At 39.9% G+C, this 22,641-nt stretch overlaps 1 protein-coding gene across 1 annotated transcript; it reads right to left on the reverse strand.

Annotated features, from left to right (window-relative positions):
• Positions 1-20,696: 20,696 nt before the first annotated feature.
• Positions 20,697-21,847, reverse strand: MRPL17 (mitochondrial ribosomal protein L17; the record flags this gene model as incomplete). The annotated part of the gene is made up of 3 exons (XM_080689932.1): positions 20,697-20,990; positions 21,329-21,397; positions 21,674-21,847. 3 exons carry the CDS (start codon positions 21,845-21,847, stop codon positions 20,697-20,699), a joined length of 537 nt encoding a protein of 178 aa, XP_080546058.1.
• Positions 21,848-22,641: the final 794 nt, after the last annotated feature.

The following is a 22,641-nucleotide window of genomic DNA, read 5'->3' on the forward strand; positions in this document are numbered from 1 at the left end:
TTACAAGTCTTGGCCACCATGTCTGGCTTATTCTTTATTTTGAAACAGAGTCTCACTAAATTGCGGAGGGACTCACTAAGTTACTGAGGCTGGCCTTGAACCTGCAATCCTCTTATTTCGGCCTCCCAAGTAATGGGAGCATAAGTGTGCAATAGCATGCTCAGCTTGGGCATTTTAAATGTGAATAGATAAATTGGTATAGGCTGAAACATGGGTATTTATATGCTAGTAAATAATAAGGAATAAAATTAGTTATATAAGTTCTTTTATAAACTCATGACTTCAAGACAATTTTTCTTTTCTATATTTTTATTGGTGCATTATAGTTTCATATCATAATGCAAATCATATTGACATTGACACACATGCACGTATCACTTGGTGCTCCTTCCCTCTGCCTCCTGATTCCCCTCCCTCCTAATACAGAGTGCCTAGATTGACATTGGAACATTCACACGTATAAACATGGTTGATGGTAATATTTCTATTAATGAACCCCAGTCTTCCTCTTCCCCTTCTCTTCTTTCCTAGCTCTACTGAGTTTTTTCCCCCTCCATTATCTGGAGTCCTTCTAGTATCCAAATTACTCACAAGAAGGCCATCGATAAATGAATTTTCTTGCTGATTATGGTGGCACTACATAGAGAATTGCAGATTCAAGGCCAGCCTCCCTCAGCAACTTAGCAAGACCATGTTTCAAAATTAAAGGGACTGGGGGTATAGGTCAGAGATAGATACCCCTAGGTTCCACTCCCAGTACCAAAAATAAATAAATAAATAAATAAATAAATAAATAAAAGAATGTCCTGCCATAGCTACAACTGAGATACATTTGAAGAATTTCTGTCAGTTCACTTCATATCACAATAGAATGACTGTACTTTAGGAAGTTCCTTGCTTACCTTTATTGTTGACTACGTAGGTGTTCCTACATTTATTTATTTATTTATTTATTTATTTATTTATTATTTTACTGGGATTGAACCCAAGGGCAGTCTACCTCTGAGTTACAACCACAGCTCTTTTTATTTTTGAAACAGAATTTCACTAAGTCACTGCACATCGTCCTCAAACCTCCTGTCTCTGCCTTCCAAGTACTGAGACTGTAAGTGTGCACCACTGTGCCTGCCTTTCAAAGTAGTTCTTACTACTTAAAGTAGTAAGTTTTTACTTTGCATTAATTTTAAAGTGACAGCCTTATTGAGATATAATTTATATACCATACCTTTAAAAATATACAATTCATGATGTCTTTAGCATATTCACAGAGAATTAAATTTTAGAAGATTTTCATCATCCAAAAAGAAGCCCCATGCCCCTAAACTCATATTCCAAAAGTTATTCCCATTAGCAGTTGGTCTGTTCACATCTCCCCCATCTTCCTGGAAACCAATAGTCTACTTTCTGCTTTTATGAATTTGGTTTTTTCAAACAGTTCACATAAACGGAGCCGTATAATCCACTGTCTTCTGTGTCTGGCTTCTTTCACTTAGCTTGACGTTTCCAGTGTTCATGCACGATGTAGCATGTATCAGTGTGTCATTTCTTTTTATGACTAAATGCTATTCCATTCTATGCATATACCACATTTTGTTTGTTCATTTATTGATTTATGGACATTTGGGGTTCTACTTTGGGACTATTATAAATAATACTGATATGGACAGTTGTGTATAATTTTTATGTGGTTATATCTTTTCATTTTTCTTTGGATATATACCTAAGTATGGAATTGATAGTATGGAACATAACTCTGCTTAGCATTTTTTTTTTTGGTGGTAGTGGGGTTCCTGGAAACCCTTCTACCTCTGGATTACACTCCCAGACCTATTTTTATATTTTCTTATTTGGAAACAGGGTCTCTTAAACCAGCACGGCTGGCTTCGAACCTGCACCATCCTCCTGTCTCCGCCTCCCAAGCATGGGGATTACAAGCATGTGCCACCATGCCTGGCTTTCTGCTTAGCATTTTGAAGAAATATTTGAGGTAATTTATTGAACTGTTTCTAAAGCAGCTGCATCATTTCACATTCTCATCAAGGGTTCAATTGAACAAGAGTTCAATTTCCATACACTTCCAACACTTACTATTGTTAGTTTTTTTTAATGAACCCAGGGGTATTATATCTCCAAACTACACCCCTATCACTATTTTTTTAAATTTTGAAATAGGGTCTCAAAATAAAACCATTGAGGCCAGCCTTGAACATGTGACCCTTCTGTCTCAGCTTCCCAAGTACCAGAATTACAGGTGTGCACCACCGCGTCCAACTCATTGTGATTCTGATTTGCACTTTCCTAATGACTAAAGAAATTGAGCATCTTTTTATAAGCTTATTGGTCATTTGTATATATTTTCTGGCTTCTTTCCAGATTTCTTTTTTTAATTTTCTGTAGTTTAAATATGATATATGTAGATAGGGCTTTTTTTTTTAGTATTTATCATGTTTGGAATTCTCTGATGTTTCAGGATTTGTGGCTTGTTATTAATTCTGAAAAATTTTCATCCATTATTACACCAAATATTTCTTTTTTTTCTTTCTCCTCTGGATTCCCATTACAGGAATGTTATACTTTTGTTGTTGTTCTCACAGTTCTTAAATACTCCATTTCTCTTTCTCTCTTTCATTTTTTTCTCTTTGATTTTCAGGTTGGGAAGTTTCTATTGACATACCTTCAAGTTTACTGATTCTTCCCATCAACAAATGCTGATAAATCCATCTAAAACATTATTACCATTTCAGTGTTTTAAATTCCTTCCTTCCTTCCTTCCTTCCTTCCTTCCTTCCTTCCTTCCTTCCTTCCTTCTATTTATGTTGCTAGAGATTGAACTCAGGAGCATTTTATAGCTAACCTATACCCTCAACCCCATTTTGTTTGTTACTTTGTAAAAGGATCTTGCTAAGCTGCTAAGAGCCTCACTAAATTGCTTAGTATTCTACATAGGAGTTACATGCCCAACCCTATTATATTCTTTATTTTGAAACAGTCTCATTAAGTTGTGGAGGGCCTTGCTAAATAGTGGAGGCTGGCTGTGAACCTATGATCCTCCTGTCTCAGCCTCCCAAAGTCCTGGGATAACAAGCATGCACCACCATGCCAGGCCTTTTTTTTTTTTTTCTCAAATATGCCTAATATGCCTTGAAATATATTATTGGAACTGAAACTGAAAATGATGAATCAGGTAAAAGGAATTGAGGTAGATAGCCCTTTCATGTTTTTGAGTTTTCCTAGAGACTCCTTCTTAAATAGGATCAGCTTGCAGTTGTTTTAACTGTAACCTCCTGTTATTAAACAGGAGCCCTATTAATATGGCGAGGTGTGAGAAGCATTCTACAGTGGTTTTTTTTGGTGGTACTGGGGTTCCTGGAAACTCTTATACCTCCGGGCTACACTCCCAGACCTATTTTTTTTTTTTTTAATTTGGAAACAGGGTCTCTTAAGCCAGCGAGGCTGGCTTCGAACCTGCGCGATCCTCCTGTCTCCGCCTCCTCTACAGTGTTTTGAGTGAGCCTTTGTCCCTGGGCTCTGACCTTTGTCAGTGCTTCTCAGCTACCTACCACACACACACTTCTTAGAGAGATAGAAAAGCTAAATGGAGCTGGAGTTGGAAATTCATATTACTTGGGGTTTAGTAAAACCCAAGTTGGTTAAACTCTAGTAAAACATTTTCCCTTTGGGCAGGATTTATTAAGAACAGAAAACTTTGGGCATATTTCAAATTTATTACTTTTTCTGTCCCCCTGCTGGAAACTTGAGGAAAACATTTTTTTTCCCTCTGATACTCATGATGAATACCTGGTAGGGCTTCTAGTTCTTGTCAAACCAGAAATTGGTTGCATAATTTTTGGGGAAACATCTATTTGACTCCTTTGCTCATTTTTAAACAGGATTATATTTTCATTGAGTATATAGGATTATTTATATTCTGGATCTAAGTTCCTTATCAGATAGGCAATTAGCAATTTTTTCTCTAATGATATACATTGAAGCGTGAAAGTTTTTAATTTTGATAACATTCAATTTATCTATTTTATTCTGTGATTTTGGTATCATATTTAAGAAATTGTTGTCTAACCCAAGATCAAGAAGATCTTCTCCTTCTTCCTTCTTCCTTCTTCCTTCTCCTCTTCCTCCTCCTTCTTTTTTGTAGTACTGAAGATCGAACCCAAAGACATTCTACCTCTGAACTACACCCTCAGCCCTATTTTATTTTTTATTTCAAAACAAGGTCTAAGATGGGCGTGGTGGCACATGCTTGTAATCCCCGCACTTGGGAGGTGGAGACAGGAGGATCACGCTGGTTTGGAGCCAACCTTACTGGCTTAAGAGACCTGTTTCCAAATAAAAAAAATATAAAAATAGCTCTAGGAGTGTATCCCGGACATAGAAGGGCTTCCAGGAACCCCAGTACCAACAACAACAACAACAAAAAAAAAAACAAGGTCTAAGTTGCTGAGGGCCTCACTGAATTACTGAGTCTACCCTCAAATCTGTAATCTTCCTACAGCCTCTCAAGTTCTGAGATTAAAGGCGTGTGCCACTATGCCTGCCCAAGAATATTTACTTCTATCTTTTTTTGTAAGAGTTTTAATAACTTCAACTCTTAAATTTAGGTCAGTGATACATTTGAGTTAATGTTTGTATGTGGTATGGGGTAAAGGTCTGCCATGGTTAGGATATATGTCCTTCAAAGATCCCTATGTAAAGGGTTGGTTCCTATGCCTTTGTGGCATGGAGTATAGTTCTAATAGCTGTTAATAGTATTGGGAGGTGCTGTGTACCTTTAAGAGGTGGGGCCTAGTGGAAGGTTCTTAGTCATTAGGGGTAAGTTCTCAAAAGGGATTGTAGGGCTCCACCCATCTACTTTTTTTCACCTGCTCCCATTAGAGATGTGAACATTTTTGCTCCAACAAGTGCTTCCCAGTATTGCCATCTGTGCTTTGAGAGGATGCAGTCAGAGTGGCCCTTTATCAAACCTGTGCTATGACATTTGAACTTTGAACCTCCAAAATTGTAAACTAAATAAAAATTTTTGCTATAATAAAGTTGATTGCCTCAGGTATTTCATTATAGTAATGTGAAACTGACTAATATGGTCCAACTTTATTCTTTTACATATAGATATCTAGTTGTATCTAGTTGTTCCAACATCATTTGTTGAAAAAATTTTGTTTTAATTTTCTTGTTCTACTTGTCAAAAATAAACTGACCACAAATATGAGTATATTTCTGGACTCTCAATTCTATCTTATTAATTTATGTCTTCCCTTATGCTAGTACAACACAGTTTTTTAAATTGGTGCATTGTAGCCATACATCTAAATGGAGTATTAGACAGTAGAGGCATACATGCACACATCACTTTAGCTCTTTCCCAATTTCCACCCCATTCCCTCCCCCTCCCTCCTTCTCATATTTGGCTTAGTGATTGATTTGATATGTTTGTGAATGTACATCATGTACATTAGGGAATTTCCCTCTTCCCCCTCCCATCACTCCCATATAGGCCTTCTTATTTGTTTATCTGTGTTTTTTCCTTCTTCTAGAGTTCTTCCTATGACCCTTTTTCTCCCTAGCTTCCACATATTAGGGAGCATCTGATTTCTTACTTTTTGTGACTAATGATTAATATCACTTAGCATAATTTTTTCCAGTTCCACCCATTTCCCCCCAAATGACATAATTTTGTTCTTCTTTATGGCTGAGTAAAATTCCGTTGTGTACATATCCCATAGTTTTGTAATCTAGTCATCTCACAACACAGTTTTGACTACTTTGTAGTAAGTTTTGAAATTTGGAAGTGTGAGTCTTCCAACATTATATTCTTTTTCAAGATTATTTTGGCTATTCTGAGTTATTTAAATCTTACACAGATGAATTTAATGATTGGTTTTTACAATTTTTCAAGAAAAGCAGCTATAATTTTGATATATAAATCAATTTGGGGAGCATTCATATTTTAATTATTGTAAGTCTTTTAATTCACAGACATGTGCTGATATTCCATTTATTTATGTCTTTTAAATTTCTCTCAAAAGTGCTTTGTAGTTTTCAGTGTATAAGTCTTATTTTTTTAAAATTTATTCTTAAGCATTTTATTGTTTGATGTTACTGTAGTAGAATTGTTTTTATTACTTTATTCTACTTCCACATTTTACCTACAAGCTACATCCCCAGCCCTATTTTTAATTCTTTATTTTGAAACAGGGTCTCACTAAGTTGCAGAGGGCATCACTAAGTAGTTGAGGCTGTCTGTGGACCTGTGATCCTCCTATATCAGCCTCCCAAGTACTGGAATTACAAGCATGTGCCACCACACCTGCCATTTTATTTCTTTTTTAGCTGTTCCTAGCTACTAGTAGAAATACAAATGATTTTTGTATACAATTAACTTTTTTTTTCTGGTGGTACTGGGGATGGAATCCTTCTCCAGGCTACACTCCCAGACCTATTTTATATTTTTATTTGGAAACAGGGTCTCTTAAGCCAGCAAAGTTGGCCTCGAACCTACGCGATCCTCCTGTCTCTGCCTCCCAAGTGCAGGGATCACAAGTGCGCGCCACCACGCCCGGCTACAATTAACTTTTATATATCAATTTTGTACTCTTTAACCTTGATGAACTCATTTATTCCTTTTAATAGCTCTTTTGGTGGATTCCTTAGGATTTTCTGTATACAAGATCATGTTATCTGTGACTAGATATAGTTTTACTTCTTCCTTTCCTATATAGATGTCTTAATTTTTCTTTCCTAATATCTCTGGTATAAGTTTAGTACAATATTGAGTGATAATAGTGAACATCATTGTTTTGCTTCTGATTGAGGGGGAAGACATCTAGTCTTTTAAAGTTAAGTATGATATTAGGTGTGGTATTTCAGACATGCCCTCTAATAGATTAGAAAGTTAACCTTTTTCCTAGCTTATTCAGTGTTTTATAATGGAAAGGTGTTGAATTTTGTCAAATGCTTTTTCCTTATCTACTGAAATAACCATGTGGCTTAATTCTTTGTTCTTTTGATAGTAGATAGTATATTATACTAACTGATTTTAGACAGTAAACCAACCTTGCATTCTAGGATAAATGTCCTTCACGTAGTATATAGTGTATGCTGTTAGGTTTAGTTTTCTTTTTGTTGAATTTTGCCTGTATATTCCTAAGGGTTATTTTTTCTTGCGATGTCTTTTCTTTCATTGTCATGGTGATACTTGCTCATACAATGAATTGGAAAAATGCTCATTTTAACAATTTTTAATTCATAGATTTATCAGGTCAGTCAAATGGGTATTATCTATTTGTTTTATACATCTAAGTCCTGTGGCTGAAATATGTAACGCATACAAAATTGACATTCAATGAAGTTTAACTTAAACCTGCTAAATAATAGATCTAATGAAAAGAATGGTAACTAAAATAACAAAGTCAAATTGAAATGAGCTGAAAATCTCAAAGAAGAAAATCTACAAAACTATTAAATCTTTTCATACAATACAATTGCTATCAACTTTATATATCACTGATAGAAATAAATTTATGGTGAATTAATAGTTTTATTACATTGGATTTTGTTGTCCAAAAGCCAATTTTTAAAGTTAATAATTTTGAGCCAGGTGTGGTGGTGCGTGCTTGTAATCCCAATACTTGGAAGGCTGAATGAGGCCCTGCTTCAAAATAAAGAATAAAAAACTAGGGCTAGGGATGTAGCTCAGAGGTAGAATGCCCATGGGTTCCATCCCCAGTACCTGAAAAAAGTTAATAATTTGGAAAGTTTGATGAACTGACCTTGGGGTGGCTTTATCATTGAATGACTTGTCTTCAGTAAATACATCTTCAAGTAACTGCCTAGTTCCTAGGTGCAGATAAAGAAAGTGAACAAACTAGCCTATAGCCTCTCTCTCTTTTTTAATGAGATGTAGTTGATGAGGCTAATTGGTAATAGTAAGAGTTAAAAGAGTATAAAGAGTTTAAGAAAATTTGAGAGAGACTGCAGGAGTCAGTGAAGTGACAGGATTGAGTAACCCAGGCTTGTTGTGCTCAGGCAGACCTGTCTGCATTGGCACCAATTCTAATGGTTGTGTGATTTGTTGTTGTTGTTGTTGTTGTTTTTGTTTGGAGGGCTCTGCAGTGAGAACACAGGAATAGAGAAATCTGATAGTTACTAGATGGGTGGGAGAGAAAGACAAGGGATTGAACTGTGGCTGGCATAAGAATGATGAACTATTGGATCATGACATCCAGGCTGGGCTGAAAAGAAAGATCTGGTGCATATAGGGAAAAAGAGAGAGAGTCCGAAGAACTAAAGTTGCAAGAGGCTTAAGGTGTATAAAGGAATGAGGGAGCCAGAGACAAGAAACTGGGTTTACCGCTATGATTCTGAAGTATAAAATTTCAGGAGTGAAGCAGACATAGTTATGAAAGAGTCTGAGACCCGGTAAAGAGTAGGTTGGTTAGATCAGTTACTGGAGGTGAGGACATTGTGGAACTGTGGGACCAGAGCCTTAGATGGGACCTCTCTGTGTGATAGCAGGTCTTGAGATGGTGAGCAAGGCTTTGTTCCCAAGGCTTTCCTTAATATATGAGCAATCAGGAGCTGTGTGTACCCACTTCCAACCCCTCACAATCCAACATGAATGGTCCAGCCTATTATTGAAAAGGGGGGGGGGGATGTGGTTCTTAGTGTCTACCTCCAGAGAGGCCTTTAACCTTCCTATGTTTATTTCCAGGGCTACTGTTCATTTCTCAGTCATGTTTTAAATGCATGATAGTCTGTCTGCTCTAGTCCATCCTGTTAAGTGTAATACTGAGCTTAATGATTCATGTTGTGACTAGGCCTAGACTACATACTATGCATGCTTTTTCTTAAAGGTAGCTATGCTCATCTAAGCTTATCTACTGACTTCCTGAAGGTTGGGTTCTAGACTCTTCATCCATTAGCACTTAAGGTCAAGACCATCAGGAGGTGGTACAACAAATGTCTTGAGTCCTAAAAGAGAAGAGCCTTCACACAAAGGTGAAAAAGCTACATAGGCTACAATGGGAAATGAGGAGAAAGCTTCCCTTTCACCTTTGCCCTCAACCCAAGAATGTGAACTTTTACCTCGACCTACAAATAGCTGTGTCTGTTTCCATAATTAAGTCCTGGGAAAGTGTTTATTATAAAATGAATGCATTAATCTTCAAATTTCACTTTTTAAATGTGCTTCCCTCTCAAGTTGCTGCTGTATTTCTTTCCTGTCTTCCCTTTTCTTTATAACCAAATTTCTTGGCTTCTGATATTTATCCTCTTAAGATGCAGCTCTATCAGAGGCCAAAATATAAAATCCTAACTTCTAGGCCCAGTGACCAAAAATATTCGCTAAACTGATACTCTAGATCCTGGCTAACTTTGGGTTCTGGGGACATAAAAATTGGCCCCAAAGAACTCACAAACAGCTGGGGAAGATAGAAACAAATTGACATTTTGATACCTTCTTTTGGATTTTGAATGTTCTAATTGTAGTCTTTCTTTTTAGCCTAAGAGGGGTCTTCTTTTTTCTCCCTCTGGCCTTTTACATGTTGGCTTCATCCTAGACCTTCTTTTTTTTTTTTGTACTTTCAGTCTGGGAAATCTCATCTAGTCCAATTGCTTCAATTTCCATATACATGTGTGTAACTCTCAGATATGAATTGCTGGCTTATATATATCCTCTGAGTTGCAGAATATCTATTTTTTGTGGTACCAGGGATGAAACCCAGAAGCATTTTACTTCTAACCTTCACTCCCAGTCTTTTTTTTTTTTTTTTTTTTTGGTGGTACTGGGGTTCCTGGAAGCCCTTCTACCTCCGGCTACACTCCCAGACCTATTCTTACATTTTTATTTGGAAACAGGGTCTCCTAAGCCAGTGCACGTGGCTGGCTTTGAACCTGCGTGATCCACCTGTCTCTGCCTCCCAAGCGCGGGGATTACAAGCATGCGCCACCACGCCCGGCTCCAGTCTTATTTTTTTATTCTTTATTTTGAGACATGGTCTCACTGAGTTGCAAAGGGCCTCACTAAGTAGCTGAGGCTGTCTGTGAACCTTGATCCTCCTGTTTCAGCCTCCCGAATGCTGGGATTGCAAGTGTGCACCACCACGCCTGGCTTGCAGAACATCTATTAACAAGATAGTTTCTTAACATGAATATGCCTATCATGAAGTTCATCACAGTAATCCCAGATCTGCTTTTACTCTGCGGTCCTCACTCTCAGTGAATGGAATTTATACATCCAGCTGCCCAACCAAAAATCTGGTGCCATTCTTGACTCTTAACTTCTTTTTCCACCGCATGTAATCACATACAATGTCTAGAAGATTTTACCTTTTCTGTAGCTGTCTTGTCTGCCAGCTGCTCTTTATCCATTTTGCCTCTGGAAAACTTTGTGAGTTTTCCAACAACTCCCCTTGGGTTTCTTAACCAGCTTATTTAGTTTCCTTGCTTTTAGTCTTGTTACTTTAGCCTATCTTCCAGTCTGATGCAAGAATGATCTTTCTGAAAAGTAAATCTGATCTCTTTTCTCTTCATTTAAAAATCCTTCAGTGGCTTCCTCTAGTCTTCAGGATAAAATCCAAACACTTTATCATGTCTTACAGGGCCCTTTGTAACCTGATCTTGCCTGGCTTTCCTGCTTCATTTCCTCCACTTTTTCTTCAAATACTAAATCCCAGCTGTACCAAGTTACTCACGTGGAATTTCTCAACCACCCTCTCCTGTTTCATCATCCAGTGCATTGATACCTGCAGATCTTCTGCCTGGAGTGACCTCCCAACTGACACTCTCCTCCATGTTTTGTGAATTTATATCTATTTTTCAAGACTTAGCCCCAGCATTGTTTCCTCTGAGAAGTTTTGACCTCCTTTCTTGGTATTCTAGTGTACCTTGTGTGTGACCGCTTCCGTAGTTTATGTTTTATTATGTTGTATTTATTTGTTAATAATCGGTCACCCTGACTGACCCACTGGGCCTTTGGGAAGTTATCTCTATATTCTCTATCCTAGCACAGTTTTGTTCTGAAGGGAGAAGGACTATGCTTACTAAATTTATTTGATCATTATTTTTTGAGTGCCTCCTATGTACAAAGAAGACACTGCTCTAGGTTTTGTGATAAATTTTGCAGGTTCCATTTTCTCTTTTAAACGCATTTTCTAAGTCTCCTTCATTGGTTCTGTATCCTGTTTGTCTTCTAATGTCTGACCTCAGACTCCTTTCCTTCTGCATGTGCACTCTGAGTCACTCCATCCATTTCCTTAACTTTAATTGCTGACAACTCCCAAATCTGTTCTCCCAGCAAAGACCTCATTCCCAAGCTCCAGATGGTCCCAGGCATCTCAGACTCAGCACGTACCAGACTGAACTGTCTTCTCTTTGTTTTATTCTTTATGGTATAAAATGTGAAGATACTTGTAAGGCACCTTCTGAAATCATTTTAAAGAAAAGCAGTTAGAAATTAAGCCCAGGTCAATATCATTAAGCTTTCAGTGACATCATGAGATACAGCTTTTATAGTTTCATCTTCTTGTATTGAATAGAAGTTAAAATTCCTTTAATCCTGTTTCCCATGCTGGACCAAATAGTAGTATAGCAAGGTATATGTGAAACCACAGTGTAGATAAGACTTGTCTCCCCAGAACATCAATTTCAATAGAAGGTTTGGTGTGTGGAAGTATGTGTGTAATGTACAATATTTAACCTGTAGGAACCAAATATATTTTTATAGTAAATAGATATATTGTGGAATAGAGTGTAAATGCCAGAAAAGTTCAAGTTCTTTTCCTCAAAATGTAAGCACACAGGCTATTTTTATCACTCGGGCATCTCAGATTCATCCAGATTTATGTTCAAGAGTCAAAGGAGAGCTACACTATACCCATGAATTTAAGAGTATGGAGAGAAAAGTCTTCAAGGCAGACATTATCCAGTCATGAACAATGGGGAATCAGCTTTGCAGGAAGTTCTTTTAAAGACGAAGCTGGAGGAAATGGGAGAAGGAAGAAGTTAGTAAGTGCAAAGTTAAGATCCAGACTGAAGGACTCAGTATGGCGCATTGATTCATTTACGTCATTTGTAGATGCCTCCTTTTGGGGGGGGCACTGGGTACTTAACCCAAGGGCATTCTACCTCTAAGCTACACCCCCAGCACTTTTTATTTTTTGTTTTGGAACAGGGTCTTGATAGTTTGATGATAGTCTTGCTAAGTTGCCAAGACTGGTCTTGAACCTGTGATCCTCCTGTCTCAGTCTCCCAAGTACTGGGATTACAGGTGTGCACCACTACCCTTGGCTTAGATGCCTCCTTTGTCCCACATTTTTCACTAGGTGATGGGAGATGTGAATTAGATGTATTCTTGCCCTCAAGAAGTTCACTAGTGATGGGTGCTAAACAATATAATTATGCCATTGCTATAATGAAGGATGATCATTGTGAAGATGGACCACTGGAATTGAAAATAATCTCCCTTATAATATCATTAAAATAATAAACACATAGGAATTATTATAAGCCAGGAGGTGGAAAGTATGTACATAGAAAACTACAAGACACTGATGAATGAAATTGAAGAAAACATCTATAACTGGAAAGATAGCCTATGTTCATGGGTTGTAAGAATTAGTATTGTTAAAATGCCAGTACTATACAAACAGTACTACAGATTCAATGCAATCCCTATCAAAATTCCAAGTGCATTTTCACAGAAATATAAAAAATTATAATAGAATCACAAAAGATACCAAATAGTCAAAATAATTTCATAAAGAACAAAGCTGGATACATCGCTTTCCTTGATTTTAAACTATACCACAGCTAGGTATGGTGGCATATGCCTGTAATCCCAGTATTTGGGAGGCTGAAAAAGGAGAGTTGCAGATTCTAAGCCAATCTCAGCAATTTAGAGAGGCTCTCAGTAACTTAGTGAGACGCTGTTTCAGAATAAAAAATAAATAAAATAGGTCTGGGAGTATACAGCTCAGAGATTCAATGCCCTAGGGTTCAATTCTTGCTACCCCCTACCTAAAAAACTATATTACAAAGCTATAGTAATAAAAAAGTATGATGTTATCATAAAAGAGATCTATAAATTGATAGAACAGAGGATAAAGAGCCTAGAAATAAACACATACATATATGGTCAACTAATTTTTAACAAAGTCACCAAAGAATACACGATGGAGAAAGGAAGCTCCTTTCAACAATGGTGTTGGATATTCTCATGCTAAGCAATAAAACTGAGCTGAGCATGGTGCCACACGCTTATAATCCCAGTACTTATAAAGCTGAAACAGGAGGATCACAGGTTCAAGGCCAGCCTCAGTAATTTAGCAAGGCCCTCAGCAATTTAGTGAAACTGGTTTCAAATAAAAAAATAGACTGGGCATTGCTGGTAATGCTTGTAAATCCAGTACTTGGGAGGCTGAGACAGGAGTATCACAGGTTGGAGGACAGCCTCAGCAAGAAGTAAGACTCTCCTTAACCTAGTGAGACCCTGTTTCAAAATAAAAATAAAATAGGGTTGGTAGTATAGCCCAGAGGTAGAATGCCCCTGGGTTTAATCTCCAGTACCACATAAATAAATATAAAAATATAGGGCTGGGGGTATAGTTTGGAGGTAGAACATCTCTGGGTTCAATCCCCAGTTACTCTTCTCCTAGAATGAAATCGGACCCTTGTTTTATACCATATACAAAAATTGACTTGAAAGTGGTTGTGGTAGCACATGCCTGTAATTCCTCCTAGTGCGTGGGAGGCTGAGACAGGACCACAGGTTGGAGGCCAGCCTCAGCAACTTAGAAGATCCTATTTTAAAATAAAAAAGGGCTGGGGGTGTTAGCTAGAACAGTTCAATCCCAAGTACACACACACACACACACACACACACACACACCAGTGAAAGACCCAAATAGACATTTTCCAAAAGAAGACATACAAATAGCTAATAAGTATATAAAAAATTCTTAAGCACCATTATTCATCAAAGAAATACAAATCAGTTGGGCATGGTGGTGCATGCCACTAATACCGGTCTTGGGAGACTGAGACAGGAGGATCACAGGTCAAGGGATAGCCTTAGCAAGTAGTGACTCTTAGCAACCTAGTGAGACTGTTTCAAAACAACAAATAAAATTGGGCTGGAATATAGCTCAGAGATAGAATGCCCCTGGGTTCAACCCCCAGTACCCCCACCCCCCAGAAAGAAATACAAATCAAAACCACGAGATACATGGCTATTATAAAAATGGTAAGAGATAACAAGAATTGGTGAGGATATGGAGAAAGGGGAACCCTTTATATTGTTGATGGAATGTAAACTGATACAGCCATTTTGGAAAATAACATGGAAGTTCTTAAAAAATTAAAAATTAAATTAAAAATTAAAAATTAAAACTACCATATGAGCGGCAATCCTATTTCTGGGATTAGACTGATATGGGAAGGGAGTGAAACCATTATCTTTTTTTTTTTTTTTTGGGTGGTACTGGGGTTCCTGGAAGCCCTTCTACCTCCGGGCTACACTCCCAGACCTATTTTTACATTTTTATTTGGAAACAGGGTCTCCTAAGCTAGCGCGCACGGCTGGCTTCGAACCTGTGAGATCCTCCTGTCTCTGCCTCCCAAGTGCGGGGATTACGAGCGTGCGCCACCACAGCGGGGAAAACCATTATCTTGAAGAGAGGTTTGCACTTCCGTTTTCATTGCAGTATTCACAATGGCCAAAATATGGATAAAACCTAAGTGTCTGTCAACACCTGAATGAACAAAGAGAAAAGCATATATACAAAAAGGAAATCCTGCCATCCGTGACAACATGGATGGACCTAGAGAACAGTACGCTGAATGAAATAAGTCAGACACAAAAAGACGAATACTTCTAAGACTCAAACTCATATAAACAGAGAGTGCAACAGTGCTTACTAGGGACTTAGGGGTGGGGAAACGGGACAGTGTTGAAGGGTCCAAGTGTTCTATTTCTTTTTAGTGCTGGGATTGAACTCTGGTCTTTGAGCTGCTAAGTGCATGCTCTACCGCTGAGTTAAACTCTCAGCCCTGGGTTCAAACTTTCAGTGTAACATGAACAAGTTCTGGGATTTAATGTATGGCATGGGTGGTAATGGATTCACAACACACACACACACACACACACACACACACACACACACACGAAGAAATTGGACCACTAGAATAATGTTAAGCTTTACAGAGGAATTCAGTGACTATTTCACAAAGGATGCATCATTTCTGCTTTTGGCTATGTCTTAGAAAGTGTATAGATATTTTCTATCTGTGGTTTGGTTGAAAATACTCCAGGAAACTGGAATATGAAATGTATGGGAAACTAATTAGACATAGGCTTACATTCTTGACAATGGTTATCAGCATTTAAGTCCCTGAGGAGGAAGACCATTTCTTTTGTCTTGGATACTCAGCAGTGTAGCTTAGTCCAGTTCCTGTTCATAGCACTGTGTTCACTGTTTAGTAAATCTCAGCTAGAGTTGATAATGGTATGGCATTATGGTTTGGATTTGAAATGTTCCCCAAAAGCTTATGTGCTGATGGCCTGAGCCCCAATACAGCAATGTCCAGGGGTGGGGCTTTTAGGAAATGATTGAATCAGGAGGGTTCTAATCTCATCAGTAGATTAATCCATTTGATGTATTAATAATTTGAATGGAGAGGGTGAAACAGGATTATAGGTTCAAAGCCAGCCTCAGCTACTGAGGCCCTCTGCAACACAGTGAAACTGTTTCAAAATAAAAGATAAAAATTAGGGTTGGGGATGTAGCTCAGAAGTAGAACACCCCTGGGTTCCATCCTTGGTAAAACACTCCCACACAAATTTTTTTTTTTTTTTTTTTTTTGGTGGTATTGGGGATGGAACCCAGGGGCTTTCTATCTCTGGACTATACTCCCAGACCTATTTTATACTTTACTTGGAAATAGGGTCTCACTAAGTTGCTGAGAGCCTCACTAAGTAGCTGAGGCTGGCTTTGAACCTGCGCAATCCTGTCTCAGCCTCCCAAGCGCTGGGATTACAAGCGTGTGCCACACACAAATTTGAATGGACTACTGAGAGTTGGTGGGAACTGTAGGGAGGTGGAACTTGGTTGGAGGAAGTAGGCCATGAGGGGCATGCCCTTGGCAACTATGCTTTGTCCCTGGTCACGGTCTTTGCTTCCCACTGTTAGAAGTTGAGCAGCTTTCCTCTGCCACACTTCAGGCCCAAAGTGCTGGAGTCAACTGACCATGAATGGAAAACTCTGAAACGATAAGCCAAAATAAAGCCTTCCTCCTTTAAGTTGTGTTTGTCAGTTATTTTGGTCATAGCTACGAAAAGCTAACATATATGGGCATAGCTTATTCCTCAATTAATACACATATACTGAACATCTGTCAGGCTATATGATAGAGATATCAAGAGTTGAGTGACTGGCTACAGGAGCATGGTTGAATGAAACCTTTAAGTAGACAGCAACTGTAGTATAGTGTGATGAATAAATGCTTTAATAGGTGCTATGTCCACAGGGTTTTAATAGCACACAGAAAGGGACCTACCATTTGGAGGCTAATGTGGAATTCTGAGGCTTCAAAGTGACTTCTGCACATACATTTGAATGACAACTAGGTGATGACTTGAAAGACCATAAGCACTACAATAGAGGGAACATCATGCAGTCATGATATGTTCAGAGAATGTTTCCTATGAAGTGTGGCTGCAAACAATGGAAGATGAGGTTGGGAGTAGGCCACCGAGGTACTTTCTGTCATGAAATATTTGGATTGTATATAGTAAAGGCAATGCTTAGTCACTGAAATATTAAGAACAGTAAAAGCAGGTGGTAATCCATTAGTGAGTTGTAAAATCAATTTTGGGACCAGCATTTTAAGGTGAACTACAAAGAGTAGAAAATATTAATATGCTTATTTATAAAGGTAAATAATATTTTGTGAAGCACATACAATTGTTTCAATATATACATATATGATTACTGTGTTTTGATATAAAATGTTTTTTGGTCTGAGTCACCGTAAAAACTTTGTGTGGTACTGGGATTGAACCCAGTGCCATTCTACCTCTGAGCTACATGCCCAGCCCTATTTTTTAATTCTTTATTTTGAAACAGTCTCAATAAGTTGTGGAGTGCCTCATGAAATAGCTGAGGCTGTCCTTGAACCTGTGATCCTCCTGTCTCAGCTTCCCAAGTACTTAGATTACAAGCATGCACCACCACGCCCAACTTTATAAAACTTAATTTTGAGAAGCCAGGCCTACAGGCTTGGGAGGTCTAAGTGCTTGAGAGGCCGAGATAAGATCATAGGTTCCAGGCCAGACTCTACAACTCAACGAGGCCCCCAGTAAATTAGTGAGACCCTGTTTCAAAATAAAAAAGGGCTAGGGATGTAGCTTGCAGGAATGATACTGGGTCCAATCCCCAGTAACAACACCCACACCACCACCACCACCACCACCACCACCAAAACTTAAGAAACACTTAAGGTTCAGTGGTATACAAACTGATATATCATTACTTTTAGTAATAAACTAACAGAAACTCCACTCCAGGCTCAAAGGGCAATAATCACTAAAGGTTGCTATTTCAATATAACTAGGATTCCACAGTTTTCCAGCTCTAGGTATTGTACCTTCAATTTGCCATTATCTTCAGCTTAATGCCAGTTCTCTAGTGTTTTCAGAACAGGCCAATTGTTACCAGAACGAAGCCAGGATCTGGCTCAAATTAGTTTGGGCCTGTCCATCCTGAACCCACCAAGAGCAAGGGATAGAAATATTTTAAGACTGCCTTAGTCTAATCTAGAGGTGGATATTTGGGTACCAGTGCACTGTAGGGAACTGCATTGCAATATGATTTTGGTGTATCACAGAAACACAGTAATAAACTTAGGTGTGACGATGTTCAGGGGAGCCCCCTTTTGTGCACAGGTTAAATAGGTAAAAGCTGGTAGGGTCTCTAGGGGGCTAGGATTGCAGGAACAACAGGTAATATGCAGTTATGCCTAGGAACACCACCAAAATAAGAATTTTTGTTTCTGTAGCATAAAATTACAGGCAAGGGAAGTAGCTGGAATATCCAGCAGATGCCTGGTCCTGGAGGGGAGTCATGGTAAGGAATCTGGACTCTGTTCCATAGGAAATGAGCCATTATACATCTCCAGGGAATTAAGATGAACAAGTTTCCGCTGCTACAGCTGCAGTGCAGAAGAAGGCAAGTTAGGAGGCTATTGTGGTAACACAGGATAGAAAGAACTTGGATTTCACATTAAGGAGAGGTGACTGCAGACCTCAGAAACATGGGAATAAAGTCAACATGACTTAATTCCACTGAAGATAAAGAATAGGAAACGGTCCCTAGCGTTTCTAACTGTAGTCACTGGGCTTGCACTATTATCTACTAAGGCTAAATTTATTTTGGGGGTAAATTACTTTGTCAGCCATATTATAAACAATGAGAATATAAGCTGGGCATGGTGGTGCACATCTGTAATACTAGTACTTGGGAGGTAGATAGGTGGATTGCAGGTTTAAAGACAGCTTCAACAATGCAGTTAAGAGCCCGTTTCAAAACAAAACAAAATGCTAAAAGTGTAGCTCGGAGGTAGAATGCCCTGGGTTCAATTCTCAGTACTACACACACAAAAAGAAACAAAAGAGAATGAAAGTTTAAGATGGATAATTTTTGGTAGTGGCCAGAGGGGAACTCTTTTTCTAGGCATCTTGGGTTTGAAATTAAAGTTGTTCTCCAGATGGACTTAAAGATGCATTCTACCAACTGAGGCCATGTTATTGATAGGGCAGATTAGTAAAATTCCTGATGGTTATTTCTCTTGTGTTATCCTTGAACCTTTAGTAAATGCTCAAGGATTCATATACACTTATTTGGGTCAAAACATTAAAGAGGATGCAGTGTCCCTTGAGGCCATGTGACAGCAGCCCACTATATTGTGAGCTCCCAGATGACAGAGCTTTTTTTTTTTTTTTTTCCCATCTCTATATTCCTAATATCTATTGTAAGGACTGACTTTGGTAAACATTTGATAGACACGGCATCTTTGCTGTTCAAAATGATGCTGGGGATTGCATGTACTTTATAAACACTCAGGTAATTATTGAGACCCCCACAGGGAGATTTCTGGGGGCTAAGAGGAAAAGCACTAGGAGTTCAGTCCAGTTCCCAATAATTAAAACATGACTTTAATTTTAAGGAAAGTGCTTTCTGTAGGTGTTAGGGATACCTCCTAAATATCTTGCTGGGTCAATGTTCATGCTCAGACAGAAAAGGGGTTAAGTTTTTTTTTTGGAAGAAACATTCAGAGTTGTTTTCTGTTTTGAGTGCCCACTCTCCAGCATACAAAATGTTAAGAAAGCTTTCTGACACTATTTTGAAGAACAAAATGGAATAGAAGGGAAGAGATTAAGGGTTCTGATGGGAGATGTCAGATTAAGGTGGCGGCAACAAAATAGCACTAGAGTAGTTTTGTCACTGAAGCTCATTTCTCTCTGTGAGACCAGTGACCTCACTCTTGCCATATCAGACAATCGATCTATTCACTGGGCTAAATATACTCTGAAGCCACAGTGTGAGATAAAAATCTCTTCCTGTTATCAAGTGTTTAAGCTAATGGTGATAGCTTCTTTTCAAGTCTTCTCATGAAGACCAGTCTAGTCAAGCCTCAGAGCCTAGGGTAGTGGTAGCAGCTCGGGCTATGCCTGACTTTACAGTAATTAGCAAAGAAAAAGGAACTCCCTGCTTTTCACATACCCTGGCCATTCTGAAACCGGATTTCCCTTTTCCGGATTCTCACAGAGGCCTAATTTTGACAACAATAAAAACTTCCAGGAAATTCCCAGCAGGTTTAACTTTCTAATGCTTGTCTCATTTTAACCTTCTCCATCACCCCTCCCTAAGAGGAAGGAGCTTATCCTGAAATCCAATATCCTCTGTCGGATGTCTCCACCCTTTTGGTCAGGGTGGTGGTAGATCTGAGTTTTGGTCCTTCTCCAAAAGGCGCTTAGAGGTTGAGGGGAGAACAGTAAGATGAAGCATGACTTTGTCTAGAAACAGAGGAATAGTTACAGTTAAAGACTTTTTACTTGGAAATGTTACTCTCCCGCCTATTAGGAAGTAATCTTTCTCTAAAAAACTGGGGGGAGAGAGCAGCAGGCCAGTCCCTATGCTGTTACGTTGGATGTCAAAACACAATCACCTTAGAGAGCCAGTTTGGAATTGTGAGGCCCTTTGCAACTCAGTGAGACCCTGTTTCAAAATAAAGAATAAAAAATAGGGCTGGGGGTGTAGCTCAGGGAGAATACCTTTGGGTTCCATCCCCAGTACTACAAAAAAGAAAAAAAAAATAAAATGGTACAAACCAAATACAATCCAGATCTAAGAACTGGTAAAATAAACTATGAATTTACTGTCCGAGGTTGACTAAGCATCTGGATAGTTTTCATTTTCTAGAAATCCTAGGGGAAAGAAAGAACCCAACAATTTCCACATACTCATGTAAGAAATTTTATCTATTGTGCAAAGAGAGGGCCATCTGGCTCCCCAGAATATTCTGGGCCCCATTACGTCTGTCCATTTAACAACTTTAGTTCCAGTTCTCAGACATTAAAAGAACCCCAAAGGCCCTTCAGTGATCACAGGCACCAGAGAGCACTCCAGTTAAATGCTTGGTGGCTGAGCTGGCTGAGCTGTGTGGGAGCTGTGGAGGTTTGCGTCTTGGTTCCGCTGGAGGTCCTGCTGTAGTCCCTGCAGCAGCTGGTTCAGGAGGGTAAGGTTGCTGTCTCTGCGAGGCAGAGGCAAGGGTGGCAGGCAGTTCCCCTTATATTCAATCACTGCCATTTTGGCCCGATCCTGTGCACGATTTGGGATCTGCAACATTCTTGTGTAGTCTCCATTCTGACCTTGGTATCGAGGGGCCAGTACTTGAAACAACTTTGGGATCAAGTCCTTTTCCTACAAGGGGAGAGTTTTTTAGGAGAGAGCAGAGTCAGAAAAGACCGCAGAGACATTTAACTTTTGGTACTCTCAAAGATAAGAGTCCAAACCCACAGAGTCCTCCCTCACCCCTCAATCTGGTAACAACTTTACGCAGTGCGATCACTAATAGGTAGTTGTGCACCTGCATATTTACAAGGAGTTAAAAGTAACCTAAGCATGGTTCTAACATAGTTCACTGTATTGGTTCATAATTGAGTGACCTTGGCTTAAATATGCCCGGCACCCTCTGCTCTATTAACCTCCCCCCACAAAGGGCAGGGAATGCGGTTTGTAAGACAAGGAGTACTACTCACTGTGAGCCAGAAGTCAGCCATACGCATGGCTCGTTCGTTGGTGTCTCCCAGCTTTCCATAGTCGATGAGCTGTGAGGACAAAACATCACGAGTCCAATTCAAGCAATAAACGAGGAGCTCATCTTTTACCTATTTCATTAGCAAAACAACTAATCCAGACCACCCTTAATACCGCAGCACTACTGAGTCTTCCGTTCGAGGCAGCACGGCGTGGGCTCGACTCAGAGTACCAGGGGATCCAGACTTAGGGGAAGGGTCATCAGGCGGTCCCGCTCACCCCCGGGTGACCCCAGACCCGGTCCCTCCTGGCCCGGCCGCGCGGTGGACGAGGGACCCCGCGCCCACCTTCTCCGCGTAGCCCCGCATCTCGTCCACCCTCGCCCATGGCGCCTCGATGCGCTCATGTCGCACCAGTCCGGTGAGTAAGTTCCGCAACAAGTGGATGCGGGACTCGGGACCCAGGCCCAGGCGGCGGTATACGCGGCCATGGGAAATGGCAGCTGACACGGTCAGTCGCATGTCCGCAGCTTCTCCCCGCCCCCGGGAGGCCGGAACCGGAACTCCTGCGGCAGAGGCGGGGCGGAGCAACTCCAGTGACGCATGCGCCGTGGCACGGTGCGTGGTGGACGTGTTTGCGCATGCGCATCGGCGCCTGCCTCGTTGGCAGTCTGAGGAGGGCGGAGAAGGGGTGAGGACCTTTTCCGGAGGCGGCTCGCTGGCCGGGTTTCAGGCGGCTGCGCGGGCCGGGGAGCAAGCGCCCCCTGGCGGGCACAGGCGGTTTCTCTTGTGCTGCGTCAGCCGACATGAGCCCCGGGCGGGAGGGTGAGCGTGGAGTGAGGGCCACCGGCCAGACCCATGCATGTACCCAGCAGCGTTTTGAAAACACAATTTTTAGTAATAATGGTGAAATGAATAATAATGACCAGGAATACAGATAATAAACACAACGGGAGTAAACATTTCAAAGAAAAATTTTATTGACAAGAGACCATTTTAGTTAAAAAAGGATAGCACCAAGCCAGACGAGGTGGCGCACTCTTGTAATCCCAGCATTCGGGAGACTGGGACAGGAGGATCGCGGTTCGAGGACAGCCTCAGCTACTTAGCGAGGCCCTTTGTAACTCAGTGAGGCCCAGTTTCTAAATAAAGAATAAAATATAAGGCTGGGAGTGTAGCCCGGAATAGAATGCCCCTGGGTTCCGTCCTCAGTACCACACACACACAAACAAAAAGTATAGCACTAAAAGTTATGTGCTAATATTGCAAAATTACATGAGTGTGTTTTTTGAAAAAGAAAAAACATACCTATTATA

This window comes from Muscardinus avellanarius (genome assembly GCF_963383645.1).
Source record: "Muscardinus avellanarius genome assembly, chromosome: 1".
Classification (NCBI taxonomy): Eukaryota; Metazoa; Chordata; class Mammalia; order Rodentia; family Gliridae; genus Muscardinus; species Muscardinus avellanarius.